The sequence below is a fragment of the Ictidomys tridecemlineatus genome, chromosome 12 (assembly GCF_052094955.1).
Source record: "Ictidomys tridecemlineatus isolate mIctTri1 chromosome 12, mIctTri1.hap1, whole genome shotgun sequence".
NCBI classification, from domain to species: Eukaryota; Metazoa; Chordata; class Mammalia; order Rodentia; family Sciuridae; genus Ictidomys; species Ictidomys tridecemlineatus.
Window position 1 is genome coordinate 9,047,807 of NC_135488.1, and position 22,949 is coordinate 9,070,755.

The window sequence follows — 22,949 nt, forward strand, 5'->3', positions numbered from 1 at the left end:
AAGGACACTGCAGAGATGGTCACCGTGTGCATTCATTCCTTTATCCCAGGAGTTTAGGATGCAAAGTCACCTTTTTTTTCAGTACTGCTTTCCCAGGCCGCAGAGAATCGAGGTTCAGTTGTGCATTAATGTGCTTCATCTGCTCCATGCAGTTGTCTATGAGATCAGCTGAAAGACAAAAATTGTAAGTCAAAATATTTCATTTCTAAATAAGATAAAACCACATATAATCAGAATCTCCAAAACAATTATATTTCTGACCCACTTATTCTAGTGTTTTCAGCAAGAGATTAATAAATATGGGAAAATAGTGAGGGGGGGAACTAAACCTGGAACCTACTTAGTTTTAGTCCTTAGTAAGATAGTCCTCAAACATAATTTATGCTTGAGACTTAAATAATTTGTTTCAGTAGTAAACTGCTATTGACATTAATGAACTTTGTGTTGCTGTTATTCTTTCAACTTTCAGCCCTCTTTTCCCTGATTTTCAAATGAGAATTTTCAACTTTAGAGGGGAAATTTATACGGAAAATACTGGATCCTCTGATGCTCTTTATCATCAAAACCATGGGGGGGTTTTATTTGTTTGTTTTGGGTTTTATTTAGGTACACAAAATGTTTTTATGTACAAACTAATATTTAATTACTATGAAACTGAGTGTTACTTTTATTAGCTTCTCTGTTATTTAGATAAATGCTCTAGTGTAAGAATAATTATATATTAAATAAAAATAATTGCATGAAAAATCTTTGTATTTTAAAGAAATAATGTTTCCTAGATATCTGTATGGAAGAAACCTAAAAGAAGTGAATGTTTACTGGGTTTGTTTGTGGAAAAAAATCTGGTTTTGTCTTGTTTTTTAATGACACTGATATATTATACTATAATGTACTTCATAGTTTGAATTCAAAGAAAATTAAACTGAGCAAGCAGCAAACCACACAAGTTGGCAGCATGCCACACGAACAGCTGATCTGCCATGTAGATCACCTTTCAGAGCATGTTTCTGGGCTCTTCTGCTGACAGCCAGGAGTGACAGCAATGCATTTGCAGCCACTCTTTTCAGGGTGTCTCTGGAGGACTTTCCTTCATAGCACTGCAGAGAATACAGATCAAGATGGTTTGAAGAAAAGTTTAATTTGGAGTAAAACTGTTGTGAATAAAAGGCATTGCCAGGTTTCAACTACCGTGTAAACCACTGAAATCTGATGAATCAGTAATATTTGAGAATGCTTGAGAAGGCTGCATAAGTAATTTATAATAGGAAAAGACCAACACTCACTCTCAAAGATTCATCATCTACAAAAAAAAATTTTATTTATTATTAACACATAGCATGGTACTTATTTAAAACACACCAGGGTGTGCCCATGTCAGCGTGTACTCACACATGCACCACACACATATGGAAACAAGTCCTTGGAAAAGTATTCATCAGTAGAACTGCCATCCAATTCCAATCTTTCTTCTTTTGGGGATATATCCTCTCCCTTCATTTCTATTGGACATATATTTGTATCCTGTGTGATTTGGTTCCTCTGATCTTCCATTTTTATAGTAATATGTACTTGTTTTTTAAAAATTACATAATGTGGGTTTTTAAAAAATTTTGTTTTCAGTTGTCGATGGACCTTTATTTTATTTATTTATATGGGGTGCTGAGTATTGAACCCAGTGCCTTGTCCATGCTAGGCAAGTGCTCTACCACCAAGCCACAAGCCCAGCCCAGTGTGTTTGTTTTTTTTTAATTTTCAATTTTTTAAGCTTCTATAGAAATGGAAAATCATTTATTATTTTGAAAATGCTAATACTAACATTTTGATATATGTCCTTTATACATCTGAATTAGAAAAATTTCATAACAAAAAATTTCTAACATATACATAAGTAGAAAAAACATGATAACAAGGCCCCATCCTCTTTAAAAAAAATTTTTTGGCTAAGGATTGTTAAGTAAGTATTAGTATAGCACATATCATCTAATATACAAAACCGATTCTAATGCCTAACAAAATTAACCCAGATCAAATTTATCTTTTCTCTTTGTCTCCAAAGTGTCTTTTTGAGCCCTGACATCATATCTGTAGTCATTTCCTACCTAGAGAGCCCGGCCACCCATTCCCAAGAGTGCTATAGGTACCCTGCAGTTGCTGCTGTCCCCTTGGATCATTGCACCCCTGCCTAGACCTGATCAGTTGTCCTGCACATGCCCTACACTGCAGACCTGTCTGTTGGTTTCCCTGCAATGATGTTTAACTTGCTTTTTCTCCTCTGTATTTTCCATCTGCTGGATGTTTTAGCTTTAGAGACTTGACTAGATTTAGGTTCAACTTTTAGAGGTAAGATCTCACCTGGATATGTATGATCAGGTTTTAAAGGGGTTCATAAATCCAGTTTAAAACTCTAGAAGTTCCTCATTTGCTTTATAAATATTACATATAATTCAAATTCATAATTCTTATATCAATAATTTCTGAAATGATTCAGCGTTATAATATCACTAAAATCAAGCTTAAAATTATATGATTTCACATGAAATACAGTACTCTTACAATTCCTGATGAGCCTGTGCTTGGAGACCTAAAATGGAGAAACCTGTGCAGTGCCCACCCCCCCACCCCCGCCACTCTGCCCCCAGCTTTACTACCAGGGCTAGCAAATCCATCTTAAGAACTCTCTTAGGCAGCTGCTTCCAACCAGACAGGTCTCTATGTGATTGATCACTTAAATTTTAAATACCCACACCCAGGGATGCTTGGTAACGACCATTCCAAGTGGAAGAAAGTAACCTTAAAAATAGAGAAAAACAAAACAAAAAAAACAGGTAGAGAAGTATTATAGGATGATGAATATATGTGGAGTAGGATCATTAGGTTACCTGTGAGAATACTAATTTGTCTATAAAGGTAGATTTCACCTTTAATAGAAAAATTGCCCTAAAATACTCATCTTAATTGCATTTATTAGTAATTTCAGAAAAGCCAAATTGATCTCAAAAAATTACCAAACATCACCATATCAAGTAGTTAGGAAAAGAAAAAAAAAAAACTTGAGTGGAATAGTTGTGTGACAGATGGGTCTCCACCCCCCCTCTCTTAAAACCCTCATTAAAAATGACAATATGGGGATTACACACATGGACTCTTATGTGGGCCTCAAAAGTCCAGAAATTAGAAAGCAGCAGGATAAATAGAAGTGGGGTGAGACTCAAAAATCCTGAATTGTAAGTGGTGAATGGGCAAGCTGAGTACTGCCCAGTCCAACACTGAATTACTGACGGCAGAGGAAATTTAGCACCAGTCTCCAGGGGAAGTGAAGGAGGTGGAGGAGGATTGTTGGGAAAGTCTCTATGCAGGAGTTCCATTCTCAGGCCCTGCTCACTGCCAACCAATTTCTGTACAGCCAAGCCACTCCTCTTCCTTCGCTCTTGCAAAATCCTGCAGGTTCTGGATTTTCTGGGGAGGATAATTAGAAGCATTCTGCCCTGGCAGAGTAGGTACATTAGTGGGTTAGGGTATTCCACTGAAACAGGAAGGACCTAGTGAAATTGTACACATTTAAATTCTGAGTCCCCTGCTCTTTTCACCCACTTTCCTACAAAACACTTAGCAGTTAATTGGGTTTTCACCTCCAGGCAAGAGATCAAAACACTGCTCTAGGGAATGTGATAAGGTCCAGAAGACAACCACACCAAAATCCCTTCGAGTCCCCTTGGACAGTGAAACCTTGACTGACTGAGCTCCACTCAGAGGCTCAGGGCTGTCTACACTATATAATCTCCCAGTCTTCAATGGAGCAGATAACCAAGGTAACCAACATCTGGGAAAGCTCCGCACCAGAAAATACAGAGCAAAATAAACAAAGAAAAGGCCAGAAAAGAGAGATTATGTAGGAAGAAGAACACTTAATAGGAGTTCCAAACAAAGTAGAAGAAATGTCAATGAAGAAATTTTTTAAAATATGAATTTATAGATGGAAAGAACCCCCAAGAGAACCTAACACAGTGGAGAGCAGACCCACACCTAATACTAATATTCTAGTATTGAAGAATACTAGAGAAAAAGAAAGATTCTAACTTCTAGGAAGTGAAACAAGAATCATAATGGCTTCAGAATTGTATACAGCAACACTGAGAGTTAAAGGGAATAAATCATGCCTTTTAAATTCTGAAGTAAATTATTTCTAACTCATAACTCTTACTAGTCAAGCTACACATCAGATATAAGGGTAAAATAAAGACTTTCAGACAGCTACAACTTAAGAAAGACCTCTGCATGCTTTCTCTAGAAGATACGAGGGAACAGAATTTATATGAAAAGGAATGAACAGACCAGGCGAGGACAGAGGGGACAGTACACTGGATGCACTAAACAGGATGCAGAAGACTGCAAAAGCAAAGAAATAAAAAACTCCCAGGAACAAGGTGAATGGAGATCCCAGGAAGACCCTGGGCACCAAGCAAATCCAAAGGATATGGCAGAGATGTCTTCCGGAGATGAATTCCAAACATACCAAAAGGACATTTGATTGCTGGCAAAGAAGCTTATTAGAAACAGAAAAGCCAACAAGTTGAAATACATACATACATACACACATACACACACACACACACACACACACACACACACACACAACAGTTATCTTTAAGGAGAACAAAAGCTACACAATAAAAGAAATACTGTTTTCAGCTTGGTTCAACTGTGTACGAGGTTTGCACAGATGTGATACTGTACCTGCATCTATTCTCTAATGGAGGTTCTGATGTCATTACCAGGGGACTGAGAGGGGAGTTCACTTTGTCCAGGTAGATGAGGAGGGTGTGAAAAGACAGCTTAAGATTCTCCCCCATGATAGGAATTCAATAGACAAGATCACTCTAAACCTGAGTGATCCAAATAGAGGAACAAATGCATATTGGAGACCCTGAAGGGAAACTACAAAATGATTAGCTAAATGAGCTATAAGTGGTGAACTCTCAGAAAAGGAAAAATAGGCAGGAAGGTAGAAGTCATTTACTCTAGGTTAAAACCTGTGGAACTATTTGGTGCTCTAAAATACGTACTTGGTAAAAAAAACCAAAACAACCAAACAGGACTAATCTACAGTAAATCCATCTACATTTCAACACATGCTAAAAAAAAGATAAAAGGAAATTATTTAAATAACATTGTTTTTCATGCTGAAAAGCAGTCTGAGCATGTGCATATGACACAGCTGGATGTGAGAAACCACAGGCAGGAAAGCTGAGGACAAGCCCCAGTGACAGGTGTTGGCTACTGCACTATTGGGATGCCCAAAAAGAAGAAAGCTAAACCAAGGAAATTCAGAATAAGAAATAATTCATCTTTTTATCAGTCACTGGAAGAATGAAAATAAAAAGACTCAATGACTTTTTTCTAAGTTTATGTTTTTATATTAATCCCTTCTGTGCATTAAGTGATCTAGAATATTATAGATCAAATGTTATCTTTATTTCTTTTCTTTTGTCTTTCTTTCTTTCTGCAAGATACTTAACATAACGAACAGACTTTTTTTTTTTTTTTGGTGGTGGTGCTGGGAATTGAACCCAGGGTCTTGTGCACATAAGACAAGCACTGTACCAACTAAGCTATATCACTGGCCCACAAACAGACTTTTTAATTGTAGTGAATATTAACACAGAAGTATCCCAACTATATAAGCCAACTCTTCAGCAGATTTACTCTTGAAATTCACCATTCACTAAACACAAGTACAATAAATATTTCCTAAAATGTGACATGAGAATTCATTGTTTCCTGGCTTTACTATCCTTAGATATCAGATTAATAAAATAAGCAAAATCAATTCAATATATCCATCACAGGCAAAACCTGTGAGACTGTAATTAATCTTATTATCTACAGGTATTTCCAAATGAAACCTATTGAGAATCTCTATAGAGAAGGTCAAACTCCATTATTTCAAATGTGTTTAATATTTAATGGGCCAAAGACAGCTAATAACATCATTGAAAATATTCAAATTCTGAAACCACCTCAAAATGGATTTGTGAAAAAATAAATACAAAATTATGATCTAAGTGTGCATAATTTCAATATAAATCCATTATGGTACTTTGCTGTAAAGCAGTCTTTTAAAAGCTATTCTGCTAAGATATTTTAATTAAACCTCAAAAGTAATTTATTAGGAGGATGCAGAATTTTAGAGGCAGCTGAAATTTAACCAGTTTTGTAGTACAATCCTCTCATTTTGCATTTGAAGAACCAAATCACAACCTTGCCTAAGGTTCACTCTAATATATTTTTTTTGAGCATGTCTTTATATAAAATTTAAATCTATCTTTGAATAATATCAATTTTAGAATACTATTTCTTCAGATAATTTAAAGAGTGCAGTTTGCTTTGCTACATCTAATACCTGGCACAACTCATAACCTACAATAAGCATAGTATGATACAAGCTTTACTTATGATAATATGCTAATGTTTAATATATTCTGATAATATTTTAATTAACTTATCATTGTTCTATAGGGCAAAGGAAACACAGTGGTTATAGCTTAATAGGACCATTAATAACTGCCTGCCTTATATTAAGCACACATTTTCTCAATAGTGTATCATAGGTACAATTCCTCTCCTCACTCTCTGTCTTAATTTATCTGTGCCTTTCCATCCAACTGATACTATGGGTCCATATTTACTTTTTTTTTTTAAAGAGTGAAAGAAGTAGGATTTATTTAAGTATGAAGGAAAAAACAGAACTCTTGCAGGGCAAAGCAGACCCGATAGCAGATTGTCCCACATATACACAAAAAAAGAAGGGTATGATTTACCAGGAAACATGTTTTAAACAAATTGCTATTGTATCTATATTGGCACAGAATGCTGTGTATCTTCTGTGACTTAGAAGAAACTGAAAGGAAAATGAGCTAACCATAGGAAAATCAAGATATCCTATAGCTATAGAGTATCTCATTTTCTTCGGCCAAGAAAGATAACAACATAAGATCATAAACAATATTTTTTTATGATAAATAATATTACAGAACAGGAGGGAAGAATAAGGGCAAAGCAAATTTCGCAAATGCCTCTGGCACCAAGTGTTTCTTAGGTACCCTATTGTTACCAGCTGGCCCATCACCCTATATGGAACCATATATAACATGAGTCTCCTTGAAACATGGGGCCACTAACAATAGAAAACAGTTAAGAAATAAATTATCCCTGGCTTAAAGTCTTGAAATTTCACCACGCCCGGCAGGATTGGTTGCAGGAGCCAGACAGTCATGAGGAACAGCTTCCGGAGCTATTTGGTATGTTGGCGAAGGCAGTGAAGAGAGAGGCCAAGCACACTGTTCTCACAGCACTCTTCTCTGAGGGAAGTCATTTAAATTACCTGAGGAAGAAAGCATGTTGACAAGAGCAAGGGCCTCTCTGCAAGAAAAAAGTGGTGTTCCAGAACCAAATTAGAAAATTAATAACTAGACTGGATTGAGGGTTGGGGTGAGAAACTTGAGAAGGTGTGAATTTGAGTTTTCGTATAATATTTTTTAAAAATGCAGACTCCAACTCAGTTAATCAAGTCTGTTCTGACAAGGAATGAGATAACTGGGATAACTGGGACCACATCCAGTTTTTGTTCTCAACCGAGAAAAGCTGAGGGGGATAACAGGGAGGTGGTGGCCACAAGAAAGCTGTTGTCTCCCAGGAGCTTTTTTAAAGAATGCTGTGAGGACCCTTCCCCCAGGAATCAGGCTTGTAGAGGAACTGCTGGAGGCAGATGAGAAAATGCGGGGAAGACTCCTTTTCAGGCTTCTGGTCTATGCTGGAAAGCAAAGAGGACTTTCTGAGGCAGGGGAAACTAAGTCCCCTGAGAAGCCCTGTGATAGCCTCAATAGGATAATCCTAGCTGAACCAGGGAGTCTTCTCCCTTTCTAGCACTTCAACTGAATTTAACATAATCAGGGCTGGTGCTGAAAATGTATAAGTAGCCATGCCATAAATATCTTCATGGCCACAACTCTCAGAGGCTGATAAGGATGGAAAATTTCCAAATTCTAAGCAGCAAAGAAACTGCAACAAATTGGCAGACAGAGCAAGCTTTGTGGCTAGATGACGGGGAAACTAAGGCAAATCTTTCAATACACAATTCTACTACCTTTCCACCTTTCAATGAGAAGGAAAAAATCATAAAATCATATAGCTATTTAAAAGGAAGATTCTTAATATTAAAAACTCTAGTAACAGTCCTACTTTGAAAAGCAATGAGCAATTTTAAATTAGGAAAAACCTCTAGTTCTTTTTTTAATTGTTAATCAATTTATACTTTTGTACTAAACAGTCATAATAAGCATTAATACTTTAATTCAAATAATTGAAAAAAAATTTTAACAAGACCCAGAGAAATAGTCAATTCATTTAAACACTAAATATACTTAAGAAAAATCAAGAAATCACACACCTGAAGAATTACTTCATTAAGTCTATCTGGAGATTTCTGGTTGTCCTGAGTTTCATCAAGAAGAGATGTGATGGTTGGATGAGACAATGAACTTGCTTTGTTTTTGTCCTGGCAGTGCCTTCTTGCCTCCTCAGTCAAGAGAACAGACAGGAAGTGCAAACTGGCCGTGTACAAGGCAGGGCATCTGCTGGACAAGCCTACACACTCGCAGAACACATCTAAGAGAGAAAATGATTTTAGATGTAAATGTTCAGAATTGAAAAGGAAATAAACCAAATTGATCTGAACAATTAAGTTTATAGCTTTCTTATTTTTAATGATTTAAGGTTATCGATAGCTCAAGTATACCAAGAACTCTAATGTTTCAATAGTTAGTATGAAGACAATATATAGAATCAAGGAATCTATTCTATTTCTCACTGTTTGGGTTTTTTATTTACATGAAAAGTGCATGTGTGTGTGGGGGGGTGTGTATCTACAAATGCACATATAGACCATATTTGCTAAGACTCCAAAATAAGAGGACTGTATGTACATGAGTATTGAGCCTTTGAACACCACTATGATATGCAAAGTCTTGAGAAATTTTAAATTTTAATTTTAATTTCACTACTAAGTTAAAAAAGAATTAGCCTAATTATACTGTGAATAATTTAGAATACCACCTTATAAGTAAGAATGTATTTTTCTGCTTTCAAACAATTTGTTGCCAAAAACACTTACAAAGAAGATAGTATACAGTGTCAATATGATGTACAATCACAATAGCAGATGTTAAATAATACTACAGACTCATAGTAACAAAATAGCATGGTATTGGCACCAAAAAAAATATGAAGACCAATGGAACAGAATAGAAGACAGAGACAAACCCCCTGAATACAGTTATCTCACACTAGACAAAGGTGCTGTAAACATATATTGGAGAAAAAGTAGCCTCTTCAACAAATGGTGCTGGGAAAACTAGAAATCTTTATGTAGCCCGAATGAAACTTAAGCCCTCTCTCTCACCTTGCACAAAACTCAACTCAAAGTGCATCAAGGACCTATGCATTAGAGACTCTGCACCTACTACAAGAAAATGAAGACCCAACTCCCCATCAGGTAGGCTTAAAAACTGAATTCTTCAAAAAGACTTCTACAGCACAATAAGTACAATCAAGAATCAATAAATGGGATGATATCAAACTAAAAAAGCTTCTTTACAGCAAAGAAAACAATCAAGAATGTGAAAAGAAAGCCTACAGAATGGGAGATGTCACCTGCATCTCAGAGCATTAATCTCCAGAATATATAAAGAACTCAAAAAGCTTAACACCAAAAAAGGAAATAACCCAATCAATAGATGCGCAAAGAAACTGAACAGACACTTCACAGAAGACATGGTCGGTCAACAAATTAGTGAAAAAAAATATTCACCACCTCTAGCAATTAGAGAAATGCAAATTAAAATACATTGAGAATCTATCTCACTGTAGTCAGAATGTCAATTAACAAGAATACAGTAACAATAAATGCTGGCAAGGATGTGGGGGGAAAAGGTACTCTCATACATTGTTATTGGGACTACAAATTGGCGCAACCACTCTGGAAAGCAGTAAGGAGAGTTCTCAAAAAACTTGTAGTGGAACTACCATTTGATCCAGTTATCCCACTCCTGGGCATATACTCAAAAGACTTAAAATCAGCATACTACAGGGATGCAGCCACATCAATGCTTATAGCAGCTCAATTCACAATAGCTAAGCTATGGAACCAAACTAGGTGCCCTTCAACAGATGACTAGATAAAGAAAATGTGGTATAGATACACAATGGGATTTTAGGCAGTCATAAAGAAGGAAGAAATTATGGCATTTGCAAATAAATGGATGGAACTGGAGACTATCATGCTAAGAGAAATAAGCCAATCTAAAAAGACCAAAGGCCAAATGTTCTCTATGCTATGTGGATGCTAACACACAATAAGAGGGGGAGGGCAGAATAGAAGTTCACTGGATTAGAGAAAAGGGACTGAAGGAAAGAGGTGGGTATGGGAGTACGAAAGAGTAGAATGAATCGGACATAACTCTCCTATGTTCGTATAGGAACACACGACCAGTGTATCTCCATATCATGTACAACCACAAGAATGAGATCTAATTAAAGTAAGTTATACTCCATGTATGTATAATATGTTATAATACCCTTTAGTGTCATGTATATCTAAAAAGAACAAATTAAAAAAGTGAAAAAAATATGATGTGCAAAGGTCTCATGTCACAAAGAACATGAGTGGTTATGAACTGATTTGGAAAGAATAAGTAAGCTAAACTCAGAATCAACATTCAAATTAGTAGTCATATTAGATTCTTTTGAGTACTGATTTAGTGTAATCAAAGTAACATTGTTGTTTTACAGTAACTTTGTTAATTTGAAAAGTATGAACATAATTTTATGATTCATTTTTAGGTTATTTTATGTCTATGTAAGAATTATAGCCATCAGAATTTCTACCAGTCTGTGTCACACACTTAAGTTTACACAAAATAGAAATCTTTTGAATTTAATGTTTTGATTTTATCACTCTGAAAATAGTGTCAAATAAATAGGCTTAAGTTAAGGGTTAGCAATTTTTTTCTGTAAAGGGCTAGACAGTAAATCGTTTTTATGCTTTGCAACTCACTATTTTTGTCTCAACTTTTCATTTCAACTACTAAAGCATGAAAAGTGGTCTATGCAATACATAAGTGAACAAATGTGGCTATATTCCAATAAGACTTTATTTTACCAAAATAGGTAGCAGGGTAGATTTGGCTAACGGGCTTCCATATCTGATGTGAGCAGCACTTTGCTTCACAGTGTTGGAGATTCAGGTGGGTAAATTAATTTCCCCTAACAGATGCAAGAGGAGAATCTTAATCTCCAAGTTGAAGCAATCTCTTTCAATTTTCATCTCAATAAAACAATTTACAACATCGAGAGCATGGGATGTACCATAAAGGGTACATTATGGTAGACTCAGAACTCCTATATCTAGAAAAATAATAATTCTGTTTCTTACCAAACATATATTTCCTCATAATTCTTACTTCAAAACTACCATTCTCTGTATTATAATAAAGTTTAAATGTTTAAAAATCACTCAAATAAATTAGTGACTAACTTTGAAACTTAGAAATCCATTTTTAATACCTTTAAATAAGTTATTAAAAAGGTTAACATAAATGTTATAATCATTCACATATTATACTAAAATTTAGGAGTCTTAAGAAATAATAAGATTAGTTATTTAAAAATAAGTATTTGTTTATATTAGTCGGCAACTTTTATATGGAAAACATCTTATAAAAATAATTATACTGTACTCTTGGCATTTTTTGCCATAAAAATAATCCTGGTGTTTTGGGAAAAGACAATATTTTTATTGTAACTTCCCAAGTTATCATATGTACAGGATGGTATGTGTGAGATTTACCCATATATATATATCGCACTTATGTCAGAAGAGACTGATTTCTATTCAAAAGAAAATCTTATTGTTTTATTTTAATCTTATCATAAGTATCTTCATGAAATCATAGGCTCTTCTTGCTTATTTTTAGCCATTTTGAAAAGTGTTTCCGTTTTTCAAAAGTACATTTTTGGAGGGCTCCTCAAGAACATTGCAAATTCCTCAAACCAAGTGCCCTGGTTTCTCTTTCATGGGCCATGCCAAAGTTACTTAATTTTAGAGAATTTACATATCTAATTGGGAGTAAGGATTATCTTCATGTTATTAGCAGAAAGACCCCATGCCTGCGAGGACTTTCTTACCCGTCATTGCCGCCCAGTGCCTGGCCAGAGCCGAGGTGATAGACGGGTGTGAGACAGCACCAGCTTTCCTCAGGAGTGCAGCCAGAAGGTCAAATAAGTGTGTCCAGGTGTGATAAAAAGTCGATATTAACTCTACATCTACAAAATTAACCAAAACATTTCAAGTTACTAACACAAAGAAGAATAAGAACCTTTCAAAATACAAACTCTCCACACTTTGTTACACTTAAAATAAGAGGTATGTACTTGCCAAGTGAAAACCAATGTAGTTCAGCATTCAGCATTGCCCAGTCCCTTCCCCTCTCTACTGCCTCCTCAAGACATCTCCCTTTGCCTTCCTACATCCAAAGACACACTCAACAAGCCATCTTCTCATTAAAGTACACTAAACAAGACAGGAAGTATGACAAATGGAACATGTCATAATTTCAGAACTACATTTTGGGCACCTTATACAAACAAGTCATTGTGGTACTTCTGTAAATGTCAAGTTTTCTCCTATTTTCTTCATCCTCTCTAGTAGCTGTGTGCAGGGGTGAAAAGGAAAACATAATGTGCCAAAGTCAACACAGAAATGAAGAATTTCTCTGAAGAATCATGAAGAGTATTATTACCCCACGAAGAAAGCTGTAACACAAAAGGCGATTGTCCAGCTTTGCCTGGGGCTAACAATACAGCAATCAACCTTCTAGGTAAGGACACGTTTTCCCATCTCTGCACCTGGGTACATAGAAACTGGACAACAGTGGCTACCTTAGGACTCTGTGCTGTGCCATAAGCAGTATCAGTCATCCTTTCTCAAATTTCACTATAAAATAAACTGCTGAGAGCCATAGCCAAGTAGGAATGACGCATGGCAATTTCCTTGTCAGCCTACCCAATGTTGCTTAGAGGGAGGACTCTCCATTGTGGAAATGGGCTTTCCTTGGACCCAGGTCATTTGCCATAACATGCATGAATGTTTGAGAGTTTTGGTTTGAAAGGTGACCTTGCTCAGGGATTAGGGCGGCTCCGGGTTTAGGGTGGATCCTGCTGGATTAGGGTGGCTCCAGGTTTAGGGCATATCCTGCTGCCTCAGCCCCCCCCCCTCCTTGAGTTCCCGTGGAGTTGGGGTTCTGAGAGTATTTGGTATGCAGAGCCCGGTGGAGGGTGTGTATTTTCCCCAGAACGTGCATGTAGAGTGCCAGTGAGAGTTCTGGAATAAAGAGCTGCTGTTGGAATCTACAAGGCTTTTGTGGTGGCTCGGTTATTCTATGCCCAGCCAGACTGTAGCAATAAACTAAGGACTTATATCTAGGTGTTTTTCATCATCCATGAAATTATCTGGAAATAGCACTTTCCGAGGAGTTTGGTTTAGAGTAACCCCTGGTGTTTCACAACTGTCTTCTCATTGATAGCTCTCATTACCATTCCAACAAAATATTAATTTCTCATTGTCATTCCAACAAAATATTAATTACACAGGTGCTGTAAATCTGTTTGGGTACTATATGTTTATCTGTACTTTATACCAACAAAGACTTTAAAGTTACAGGTCTTAAGAATTTAAGTTCAAAGATAAGTCAAACAGTAAAAAACTATTAAGAAAAAAAAGAAAATTCAGAGGGATTAAAAAGCTATTCTTTTTATTAATTTTATTACTATACATGCTAAATAACTTTTAATGTAATTTATTTACTTATATGAGTTATAACATCTCAAATTATATAAATTAGCAATTTAAATAAGTTTTTATAAATCATTCAAAACTGTGATTTTACCATAAAAATTTAAATACCTAATTTCTTATAGAAAAACATTTTAGTTTTTTTTCTTACCTTTTGCTAGATACTAAAAAATAATTTAACTACTACATGTAAACCCAGATAATGTCAGCATTTCTCCTTTCAGAACTTGATATAATTAAATAATAAAATACATATTACTTTTATTTAACTTCCAAAGACCAAGACACATACAAAAGAGGAACAACAAAAAGCATCTATGAGGCCACCAATGGCAGTGAAGATGCTCAAACTATCTCTTGTCATGTGACTTTGGGATCAAGCAATCCATCAAAAGTTCTCCAATCAGAGCCATCCATTCGCCACAGCTTTGTAGCACTAATGTTGCGTACTTCTTGTGCATCTTCCATGAACACCATGTCAATGCTTCTCAAGAGATATGCAAGAAAATCCAACAAGAGATATTAAATGTAAAATAACAAGATTTTATCAGTAGAGGTGAGCTTCGGCAGTCCACAGTCCACTGTAATATCTAAGATTTTCTTTGTTTCATATTCTTCTCCTAAAAATGAACCTTAACCCCTTAGGGGTGAGATAATAGCACCTTCTTGAGATTGCACAGTCTAGCCTAATAAGCTAAGTTAGGCTATCAACTGGAGCTTGTAAAATTCCAATTATGTAGTTACTGCTCCTCAAGCACTAGGATAATTTTAACATAGAAGAGCTGCTGGCTCTTCACTTTCTAGACCTGAAACCAAGCAAATCCATACAATTCAAAGGACTAAATAAGAAGGAATTAAATGGCAAGAATAATTATCAAATGATCAATTCTTCATTATACCCTAATACTTAAATATTTTAAATGTTTATTTTGCTAAAGAGCCTACACTGTTAATTTTCTCTATTACTAACCATCACATTCAATTTTTTATCACAGAATATTTTCCAATAATTTAAGAGCTTAGGAAATTTTTTATATTATATATGCTAAATTGGCTTACATCAGTCATTGCAAATGACTTATTAGTAGGGTATTTGGCTTCAGCCACAGTTTATAAGTGTAATGGCTAACGAGAATTGTCAACTTGACTGGATTAAGAGATGCTAAAGATTAAGAGGCTCCTGAGTGCGTCTATGAGGGTGTGCTTAGGAATGACTGGCATGTGGGATAGCCAACTAAAGTAGAGATCTTCCCTAAATGTAGGCAGTACCATCCAATAGGATGGTGGCGTGGATGGAATAAAAGTAGGAAGAACAAGGAAGCAGCAGAAGAATCGAGCAAACCTCGATTCTTTTTACAAGGGGTTCTTGATTGGTGCTGGGATCACCTGAGGACATCAGGCTCTTGCTCCTTCACTCTTCCAAAGTGGACTCTCCCAATGATTCTCTAGGAAGTTCCCAGAAGCCTTTGGTCTCAGAATCAGTGATTCCTCTTGTTCTGAGGCTTCAGCCTCTTGGACTGCTTAGCTACTGGTTCCTCCAGCTCTCTAGCCTCCAGATGGACATTGTAGACTTTTCTGCTTCTGGTCATGTAAGCCAATCTAATAAATTTCCTTTTTATAATCATATCTCCTGTTGGTTCTGTTCCTCTAGAGAACCCTGACTAATACAGTAAGCATAATTAATACCCAGGCCTCAAGGTACCTTCTATCATGACAGATGTAGAGAGCTTCTCCTCGTTTTAGTTGACAACACAGGGATGATCCTTTACTGAATTATACACCTGCCTCAAGTGGTCTCCTGGAACCACTTAAAACTGTCCAAATGCCAGGCATAATGGCACATGCCTGTAATCCCAGCAACTCAGGAGGCTAAGCCAGGAGGATTGAGAGTTCAATGTCAGCCTCAGCAACTTAGAAAGATCCTGTCTCTAAATAAAATATGAAAAAAATTTCTGGGGATACAGCTCAGTGTTTAAGTGCCCTGGTTAAATTCCTGGTAACAAAACAACAAACAAACAAACAAAAAACATCCAAACTACAAACCAAATTATTCAAGCCTTCCAAAATACTTAATACAAACCAAAAAGTAACATTGAAGAGGATATCTGGAGCACACTAAGATTTTTTTTCCTCAATATAATTCACTTCCAACCTAAACTAAATACAAATAAATTAATAAATCTTACCTAATGCATTGTCGATGCATACAATGAGAACTCTAATGATATTATTAATAAGAGGTTTCAGAAGATCATCTTGTGTCACGAGGTTAGGTTCCACTAATAAACAGGACTGCAGAAGCCTGGACAAAGAGGATAGGTATTCCAAGAAAAAGGAAACCTGTTTGTAAAAGGAAATAAAATACAATGAAACATGTCATGTGAAAAGTACATCTCAAAATCTTTGCTACCTTCACCTTAGAGCATTAATCTCAGGATATATAAAGAATTCAAAAGCTTAATACCGGACTGGGGTTGTAGCTCAGTGGTAGAGTGCTTGTCTGGCATGTGTGAGGCATTGGGTTCAATTCTCAGCATCATATATATATATATATATATATATATATATATATATATTTTAAAAAAAGCTTAACACTAAAACACCAAATAACCCAATCAATAAATAGGCAAAGGAATTGAACAGAAAAAGTATTTGGGACGTGAATTGTGCGGGGGATTGGGATTGCCCCTGAACCTGTGTGGAGGCGGTGTGAGAGCGGGAATAAAGAATTGCTGTTTGAACCTACAAAGCTGTGTGGTGGCTCGTGATTCTGTGCCAAGCCGAGACATTGGCATTTGGCAAGAGACAACAAGAAGTGTTACAGAGAAAAGCGGATTTGCTAACAAGTCTTTTGTAAATTAGCATAAATAGGATTAAATAAAATACTGATATAATAGTTCAAAAGTAATTTTTTTTAAATGTTCAAAAAATTCCTACCAACAGGCACCTCCAATACACCTGGCACCTTTACAGACTGCAAGCCTGGTACTAGAGCTCTGGCTCTAGTCCTGCCCTAGACAGTCATAGCTGGTTTCCTCACCTCATTGGGTCTATGCTCAAACTTCCCCTCTATGGGATCTTTTCTGACAACTCTACCTAAAAACTTCAAGCTCCAGCCTTTTACCCATCCTCATTTTGTTTTTTTTTCATACCATTTGTCTCCATCTGGTACAATACTTTACATTTTATTCACTTGCTTACTGTCTGTCTCCTGCAACAGGGACATAGACTGCATGTGGGCAGAAATGTTTGCTTTGTTCACAGATGTTTGCTAGCACCTAGAACAGAATTTAGCACAGAGGAGACTGAAGAATTATCTGGAATGAGTTGAAGCTCTTATATATGCCCCAAAGCCAACAGCACTTAACCTACATAAGGCAGCCAGCATACTGGTCAGGAGTATGGGCTTGGAACCAACCTTCATGGGCTAGAATCCTTGCTCTTCCCCCTACTGAGTGAGAGCCCTACAACAAGTTGCTCATGTCGGAAGGCATTAATGATACCTCTTATGATTGTAATTAGGATTACATAAATTAGCTGAACAAAGACCCCTAAATGTTTATTACTGCTACTATACATATTCACTATATAATTCCCCAGTGAGCACCTGCCACGGGACAGGCACTATGCTGGACAGTCAGGACACAACAGCGTACAGGCAGAGGCTGCCTTCTCTTTCTGAGTGTGCTCTTCTGGCTGCATCTATCCCTCAGAAATTCAGCTTCAGCCCCTCCAGCTTCGTTCTGTATTTTGCATACATCAAGTATGCCTGGATAACAGGGATCTTGCCATGTCCGTAGCGTCTTCACTCACTTTTGGTTACCAGTCACTGTCTGAAAGGCCCTCTCTAGATACCTCGTGTAGAACAGGTCTCCTCTCCCCACTCGGACATCACTTCCAATCCCCTACTTTAGGTTTTCTTCTCAGATGTCTGTAATCATCAGACATACACAGATGTGCTTGTTATCTGCTCTCCCTGCATGAGATGCTGGAATATAGCAGCACTCCATAGCCATGTGCTGACAGACAAAGGAAGAGACAATCATTATGCAAACAAGCAGAGTCAAAGGAAACCACAATGCTGAACTGCTTCAAAGATGATGTGCACTGTGTTCCCAAGGGTCTTCAACAGGGTCTGCCAAATTCAGACAATTCAAAGAAGACACCTCAAAGTTAAAGTTCCTTATCTAGTTCATCTTTCTTTCATTAAAAAATTCTTGGGAGTCCATATTAAAATTAGATTTGAGATAAAATTTGTATTAGTAACAACTACACAAAAAATTGTTAAGCATATTTTACATATAGAATCTAACTAAAGGTAAGAAGTTGAAACAGTATATATCTATGAAGGAAAAAATATAAATTTATTTCTAACAGATTAGATTAAAAAATATACATAATTTAACCACCAGGTATTTTACCAACTTTAACTTGGGTGAAATAATAGATACATAAGAGATGGCCTAAAATCATAAAAGGGGTAGATGGGCTATGCCAATGCTACCTGTTAAGTGATGCTCAACAATACCCAGACACTTGACTAAACCTTTGCAGCTGGTTAATGATGGAGTCAGGAATGCTACCTAGGTCTTCAGACCTACTGCTCTCTTCTACCATTCAAGGAAGGAAACCTATTTCAAATAATCTCACCAACCATACATACCCTGAGAGATTTTCATCCTCTCCTGTGGTTTAGATCTCCTCAGCAGAACTTACTTTTTTTGGCACTAAAGGCAAAAGATTTCACAGACATGAGATAAGAGGCAGACAGGAAACACTGACCTGAGCCTGGACATGTTCAACTGGGGGTGATGAAGGCAGTGGGGTCCTGAGTTCCTGAACACACGCCTCAATAAAGGTGGCATCCACAATGCTGGAAAGAACAGAAAAAGAAAGCCCTACAAATGGTTAGCATGCTTCTTATTAAACGTTAATAAATCAGAATTTAATGCTTGAAGGTAAACATGAATTCAAATCAAGAAAAATGATTTTTATAAGAAAATGTTTATAAAATATTTTCAAGAGTATTTGAGAAAATAGGATAAATGTGAGAAGCAAGATAAATTTATCTTGTTAGATAAATCTGAGAAGCAAAGAATTCTGCAGAAAAGAATATCTAAGTAAACTTTATTAGAAGCAGAATAAAATATAATGCAAGCCCACTTAGAAGGAAAGCAAACAAAAGTAAAACCTGGGTAGTGCTTTTCCAGTTCAAAACAGCAAACACACAGGCTAGGAAATATGTTCATATTTGGAAAGTAAAAACAAAATAAAACCAAAAAAATTATTTTTAAGTCATAAAAAAAGAAAAATAGGTATGGAAACATGAAAGCCTTTTCCAGAAAGAGCCTTTCACATGGCTGTGGCCTCAAGGCCACATCACCCCCTCAGCTGACTCCTAAGATGCAGGATACTCCTAGAGCTCCCTGTGGTCATTCTTGAGGCAGCAGCGGGCGGGAAAGAGAAGCCAACCAACTAACAGTTTTCCAACCCTAACAGGCATCACAGCAGAAAAACCAACAAATATTAAAAACAGAAGTTATAGGGCATTGCCAATTATAAATGTTAAAGGAGTAACTGCAACTGAGTGAAGTAGAACAAAGAATATTTCTTTGCTTTCAGCTATTTCATACCTAAAAGAAAGAGAAGGTATTATGATTTGTTGAAGAAAAGAAAGACATATCAGATAGTAAATGTTCAAAGGTAGAGAGGCAGAGGGATATGTGGTTAAAGGAGGTGGGTACACTTGGCTAGAACAAGACTAGATGTCAGGAAGTAAAGACACACACATTTAGTGCACAAAGAGTAGCAGCCTGGACTCCACCACTTTGAATCCTCCTACGGACTCCATTCAATGGTTTCATTTATGTCATTTATTTATTTTTGGTACCAGGATTGAACCTAGGTGTGCTTAACCACTGAGTCACATTCCTTGGCCTTTTTTTATTTTGAGACCGTGTCTCACTAGTTGTTGTGACTGGCTTTGAACTTGAAATCCTCCTGCCTCAGCCTCCTGAGGTGTACAAGAGTGCACCACTGCACCTGGCTTCAACAGTATCATCAATCATAGTCTAGACATTAAAATAATTTCCCAAGGCTGTGACATGACTGCATGAAAAAATCATAAGATCAGATGGGCCTGAATTCAATATCTAGGCCTTTTCTACCACACTTAATAAGAAAAATCAGGACAAAACTATATCAGAGGTTCATTAATATTAGGCAACTGAATATAAAAATTTGAAGAATCAAATCCTGATACCCCTAAACATTTATAGTTGGTTAATAATGAAATATTGTCTGCTAAAAAGTTTAGTTTCCCATAGCAACATAACTCCAAATGAAGTTAAACAATAGCTTTTCAACTCAGGGATATTATTCTGATATGATTATTAAGGAAATAGATCCTCAAACTCCTTCACATACAATTAATAATCAACAAGGGAATTATACCATATTCCTTGAATGTGCTAAAAGACAAATAAGGTTGAGAAAACTGAATTAAAAACTTTTTTTTTCTTTTGGCCTTAGAAATTAACAAGCTTTAATAGATCTTAAAAAAAAAAAACAAACAAACAAACAAAAAAAAAACACTGTTGAGACAATTGTGGCAAATACAAAACCTCGGAGTTGAAGGAGCTGCCAGCACACGCAAAGTCTCACATCATTTCAGGCATACGCTACGTCAATTCACAGCATTCATCTCTTACCCACAGAGAAGCTCTGAGATGAGCTTTCCCAAAAGCATTCACAGTGTCTCTTGGAGCAATCACCAAGAGGTTGTCCAAGAGGCTGCAGATGGCTGAAAGAAGAGACGCAGTAACAAAAACACACTGTTGGGGTAGTGGAGCAGACAGGGGCGAATGAGGAGGAGGCCGTGATGATGTAGGTTCGTGTTCACCTATTATTGAAAATAAACACAAAATTACTACTTAATTTATCTGTGGTTATACATAATATTCCCAAGTTCTTATAATCAAAGGAAAAATACTAAAAATTATTAAACCAATGGTTGGCTAATTCTCCTAGTTGTTGGGACTCATCTTAACCCTTTGGCTGGGGAATCAGGCTGCTCCTTGCATTCCCTACTTCCATGTGTGTGCATATATGTACGTAGGTGTACGTGGATGCTCTCTAAGAACACTGAACAGCCAAGGCAGGAACAACAGAACATGACCCTGTGCCCCAAATGTTCAGACACTGCGGAACCAACAGACGGTCCTCAATCCTTTTTCTGAAAAATACTTTTGGATTTTACAGAAGCAGTAAGGCACAGGTAGTATACATTAACACCTCCAATGGGATCTCAGATAACATCCCATATAAATATTCCTACAGTAGAGCAGATGTGCATTTACAACAGGGTAAATAAAGGAGTAAATAGAACCTCCAATCAGCACTGGTCATTTAAAGCCAAATGTATTTAGGTGTGGACAAATTTAGCTATTAATTGAGTTAACAGCTGAAGAAACTGAGAAAACAGGTTTGAGGGATTGCAGGTTTTAGATTTGAAGATATTGGGATTGTGGATCTTTCCTAGCAGGCTAATCTGCTTCAACACTTTTCATGATTACCTTCACTGCTTATTTCTTTTTTAAAAAAAAAAAAAACATTATACCTTGAATAAATTCAGACTTACAGAAAAACATAAGTACAAGGAATTCTCCAAAACCTATAATCGTTACATTATTTTGCCATATTTTATTTATGTACCTGTCAACCCACCTCTCATTTTATGAACTGCTAATATAATGCTTCTTTAATCCTAAATTAACTTTCTTCCTAAAAACAAGGACATTGTCTTAAAGCCAGGAAATTAACCTGATGCACTGGCCTATCTAACCACTTTAGCAATTGTTTCACAAATGTTTGATACATTTTATAGATTTGTATAAAAAATATTTTTCCTCTTTGGATCTAATTTGGGACACTATTTTGAATTTAGTTGTTAGGTATCTTCTTTCCAAACTGGAAGAGTCCTTCGATCTTGCTTAGTCTTACATGACCCTGACACTTTGTGAAGAATGCAAGTCAGTTTTGTGCAGAATGCCTATGGCTTCCTCACAATACAGACTTTCAGTGAACTTATCAGAGGAAATACAATTCATTTTCTCCCATTATTGGAGGCCTTAATTTTAACCATTTGATTAAGGGAGTGTCTACTAAACTTCTTCTTTGTAAAATTATGTTTCCCTTTTTGCAAAAGCAATTGTCAAACAATGATTTTTCTAATTCTATCATAGTTTGTTTGTTTGTTTTTTTAACAATTTTAGTTTACTTTGTACTCTCTGGAGGAACATTCCCTTCCCCTCATTCATCCATGTCAGTATGACTCAAGGATTCTAAATTCTGTATTATAATTTCCTAACGTTATTTATTTTGCTATTCAAATTATCCCAGGAATTGGCCCCTTCAATATCATTCCCAAATCCTTTTACCATTTACCAAATTAACATTAGAGAATCTTATTTTCTAGCACAGTAAGATGCTCCAAGTTCATATTGCTCTTTCCCAGCACAAAAAGCCTTTATTCCTTGAAGGGGAAAATGGAATTCAAAAAAAAGATCTGGGTCCTGAAGTACATATACTGCTCTAGTGTGTGACTGTTTCTGAGTTGGAAACATGTGCCTGTGTGTGTGTAAGATGAATGCATTCATGCACATACACAAGTACACACGCCTCTTTACCTCTTAATTAAAAACACTAATTCATGCAGAAATCTCCAAATCTAACCTAACCCTGTATGGTCTATTGGATATCTTTCCCCCTCCCATACTATAATTCATTTATATGAAAGGAAGAAACCTGGCTTTCATCATTCACAGTACATTTACCTATCTACCCAGCATTAGACACATATTAAGTAGTTTCAGAACTGTTAACTGATACTACTGCAAAAAGTAAAACTAGTAAAAAGAACCCAATGCTTGCTTACAGTTCTCTTCAGTGTTAGTCTTAGGACAAGAGCCTTAAATATGCTCAAGAGTTAACTTTGGCCAGATGCAGTGATGCATGCTTGTAATCCCAGCAGTTTAGGAGGCTG

General features: G+C 36.4%; 2 protein-coding genes across 2 annotated transcripts in view; both read right to left on the reverse strand.

Moving 5' to 3' along the window:
• LOC144368993 (uncharacterized) overlaps window positions 1-22,949 on the reverse strand; it is a 388,140-nt gene that overhangs the window by 294,399 nt on the left and 70,792 nt on the right. The gene's annotated exons all lie outside the window — the stretch shown is intronic.
• Window positions 1-22,949, reverse strand: part of LOC144369490 (rotatin-like) — a 79,544-nt gene that overhangs the window by 18,064 nt on the left and 38,531 nt on the right. Inside the window, 7 exon segments of the mRNA XM_078029776.1 lie at window positions 71-168; window positions 992-1,097; window positions 8,447-8,664; window positions 12,241-12,378; window positions 16,093-16,246; window positions 18,689-18,795; window positions 20,631-20,807. Coding sequence (XP_077885902.1) covers window positions 71-168; window positions 992-1,097; window positions 8,447-8,664; window positions 12,241-12,378; window positions 16,093-16,246; window positions 18,689-18,795; window positions 20,631-20,807 — 998 coding nt within the window.